This window comes from Aptenodytes forsteri, unplaced genomic scaffold, assembly GCF_000699145.1.
Source record: "Aptenodytes forsteri isolate BGI_AS27 unplaced genomic scaffold, ASM69914v1 C13890819, whole genome shotgun sequence".
Taxonomy (NCBI): domain Eukaryota; kingdom Metazoa; phylum Chordata; class Aves; order Sphenisciformes; family Spheniscidae; genus Aptenodytes; species Aptenodytes forsteri.
Window position 1 is genome coordinate 508 of NW_008804482.1, and position 3,571 is coordinate 4,078.

The 3,571-nt window shown below is 41.1% G+C and overlaps 1 protein-coding gene across 1 annotated transcript; it reads left to right on the plus strand.

Annotated features, from left to right (window-relative positions):
- The first annotated feature begins 1,240 nt into the window (after window positions 1-1,240).
- On the plus strand, window positions 1,241-2,194 carry LOC103893185 (olfactory receptor 6N1). Its single transcript, XM_009289306.1, has one exon. It carries the CDS (start codon window positions 1,241-1,243, stop codon window positions 2,192-2,194), a length of 954 nt encoding a protein of 317 aa, XP_009287581.1.
- Window positions 2,195-3,571: the final 1,377 nt, after the last annotated feature.

Genomic DNA, 3,571 nt, shown 5'->3' on the forward strand with positions numbered 1-3,571 from the left:
AAGTTTTGAATACTAATTCTGATGTAAATATCCACATTGCCAATGTCTTAAGTTAGATAAAATTAATCCTGGAGGCAGTGACAGTTTCACTGGGAGTATGGAAAAGGCCTCAAGAAGGCAGAATGACTTTCTGACTGTTAATTGCTCTAATTCTATGGTTCCCAGTCACTAGTGTATGTCCAGATACCAAAAACATGACATGCAGGTAGACCAAGCTTCTATTTCAAAAAGTTTTTAAAGTTTTTCAGATAGTTTCAGACTTAAGTTGAAAAAAATAATCATTGTAAGTTATGTAATAAAATTAATATTTTCTTTTCTTTTCCTAAACACAGATAATCTCTCTGAGGATCTCTGAACGGAAAAGGCATTTTGTTTAAGATATAAGTAGACAATTAGCAGGACTTAACTCTGCCCACTGAACATCTTTAAAAATAGCTTTATATACCAGAAAATAAAATAAAAGCCGAACATTAAACACCCTTGTCTTTCCAAGCTGATAACAGGAGAAATAACTTTGTTACCTTTGTTACTAGCTACTTGGCCATCTAACATGGTTGCTTGATGCTCAGAAAGTTACAGTAAGCTGGAGTAAATCAATATTTGACTCTTGAAGGAAAATGGTATCTCAAGAGATGGAACTGAAAAGCACAAGAAAATTATATATTTCCATTGCATTTAATGAAATCTTTGGTTGAACTTCAAAACAAATACCTGTGACTGAAGAATTTCTGCTCTCTGCACAATCACTGCAACTTGGCTTTTACAAAGCATCAAAGAAAGTTAGGTCCGTAACGTTCACTGAGAGCGTGTAGTACCAACCACAGGTTTTTCTTATCTGACATGAAGGCTGTAAACCAACTTTCTTTTTTTTTTATTTTATTTTTTGACATCTGAATAATAGTTTAAAAGCAGGCTAAGTCTTTATGTTCAAAGTATGGAACTCTGTATGGTACTTCTGATTTTAGACGCGTATTTTGTGTGATCTTGATAACTTCTGGAAGGGGGATGGGTGAATGTTGACTCTGATGGGGAAGGTGATGGAGATTAGCCTCGCAGACACTAAGTTAGCTGGCATAAATACCCTCCTGGGAAACCAGGATTTTTATTTGCAACCTTTCCGGAGGGTTTTGTATAGAAGATTCCTTTTTCTGTGTTAATTAACATACCTGCACTAAAAGTTGGTAGACTCTTCTCAAAATCTCAAAACATTTTCATGGACTTTACTATAACTGTTATAGTCATGGGAAGAGCAGAGCAGGGGAATGAAACAGCTGTTGTGGAATTCATCATCCTCGGTTTCCAAAGTATCCCAGAAGTACAGTTTATCCTCTTCCTGATGTTTCTAGTGACCTACATTACAACTGTGTTAGGGAACCTCCTGATCATGATGCTGGTTGTGACTGATCATCACCTTCATAATCCCATGTTCTTTTTCCTGGGGAATCTGTCATTCTTGGAGACCTGTTACACTTCCACCATCCTGCCCAGAATGCTGGCAAGTTTCCTAACAAACAAATATGTTATTTCACTTAGTGGTTGTTTTCTGCAGTACTTTTTCTTCACTGGGCTAGCAGGTGCAGAATGTTGTCTCCTGACTGTCATGTCTTATGACCGGTACATTGCGATATGCAAACCATTGCATTACACAGCCATGATGAATGGCAGGTGCTGCCTCCAGTTAGCAGGTGGATCTTGGGCAAATGGGTTGTTGGCTAGTGCCATAGTCACCTCTCTGATGCAACAGCTAACTTTCTGTGGCCCAAATGAAATTGATCATTTCTTCTGTGACTTCATGCCGGTGGTAAAGCTCTCCTGCAGTGACACCCACTGGATTGAGCTTGTAACGTTCATCTTGGCCTCCCTTTTGACACTACCTCCATTTCTCTTGACACTCATATCTTATGTGTACATCAGCAACACTGTCCTCAGGATCCCATCCTCCACAGGAAGGCATAAGGCTTTTTCTACCTGTTCTTCCCATCTCACTGTGGTGACACTTTTCTATGGGACCCTGATTGTTGTGTACTTGGTACCAAAACCAAACACACTGGGAGACCTCAGCAAAGTGTTCTCTGTCTGCTACACAGTTCTGACTCCACTGGTCAATCCCCTCATCTACAGCTTAAGAAATAACAACATAAAGAAGGCTTTGAGAACTGCTGTGAACAAATACAGGGGGGTTGATAAGGCATGAACAAGCTCTTGTCAATTATTAAGTGAAACCGAAAGATCAGCCTTATGAAAACTACTCATCGGAACCTAAGGTAGTCTTTTTCCCTGGAAAGGAGACAAAGCTTCCAACATCCTGAGAGCGTCATGTAAGCGAGTGCCCTAGCTGCTGGGCTGTTAGGGCAATTTCTTTCCTTGGACTAATTAAGGCTTAAGCATTTCTACAAAAGAACCCAACATCCTTATAGGAGAGGAATAGCATAGGTGTCTCCAGTATTTCTGTGCTTGCCAAGTGTTTGGATTTATATCGACATCCAAGCTCTCTGATTTTCAGAACTGCTTTCAAGATGGCTCATTGTCTGGTCTAGAAGCAGGAAAAATGATCTAGAAGTGAGAGGAGAGTTATGAATACATTTAGCTCTGCCCCTGCCGACAATACGGGCCCAGATTGCAAATACAGAAGCTATAAATGTAATCTCTACTGATCAGGTAAGTACAACCTACGAGGTATGTGCCTTTTTGAACCAGCAGACCAGATGGGTTTCTGAAGAGCATCTCAACAGCACTACGTGCCTGTCAGTGGGCAAATGATTTGATTCCCCTGAACTGAGATTCCAAAACACACACTGGTGTGGTTTCGCGTGCACTGCTTCCTCGACTTTTATTTCGGTTGCGACTAGAGCTAAGGAAATGTAGTTGTGTGGTAGAAGGATGAATTTCAAGTTTGTCCTTTAGTTATAACTCTGGTGTATCTTTGAGCAAACCCATTCTACTGAGTCATTAATTTCCTGGGTGGTCCAGGAACTGCCCTGCCAGTCTCAGCATAGATGAGACAATGGCCTGACCTGGGACATGGTGCTAAACCTAGACTAATTGATAGGCTCTATTCATACATTTCAATGTGCTGGTTCACATCCTGGATTGAGAATCTCTCTGTCCCAGAGACTTCTCCCGGCAATTCCTACCAAAGAACAGATGGGTTTCTACATCAGTAAAACACCTGGAAATCACAGAGGAAGGAATGGTCCCAAAGTACAGACATTTGAACATAGGATAGGAAATGTTTTGTGCACAGCTAAGATGACAAATAGCAGTGGATCATGTATGTGCTGGAGTGGTCAGAGGGCCATAGACCAGCTCGACAGAAAAATTCAGGAGAAAAACATTTTGGGGAGTCTCATCCTATCCACCTGATAGGTGCAAAGACTCTTGCAACAAAGAGTCCCATCGCCATCTGGACAGGGACCAAGCATCCTTTCTGGGAGATTTTGAGTCACCTTGTGAGCGTTACCCTTTGCAAAAACCCCAATGAATTGTTGATACTATTTAATAAACACTCTGTGACCACCTCTGCAACATAATCAGTGGAGGACGTCCTGGGTCTGGCTGGGATGGAGTTAAC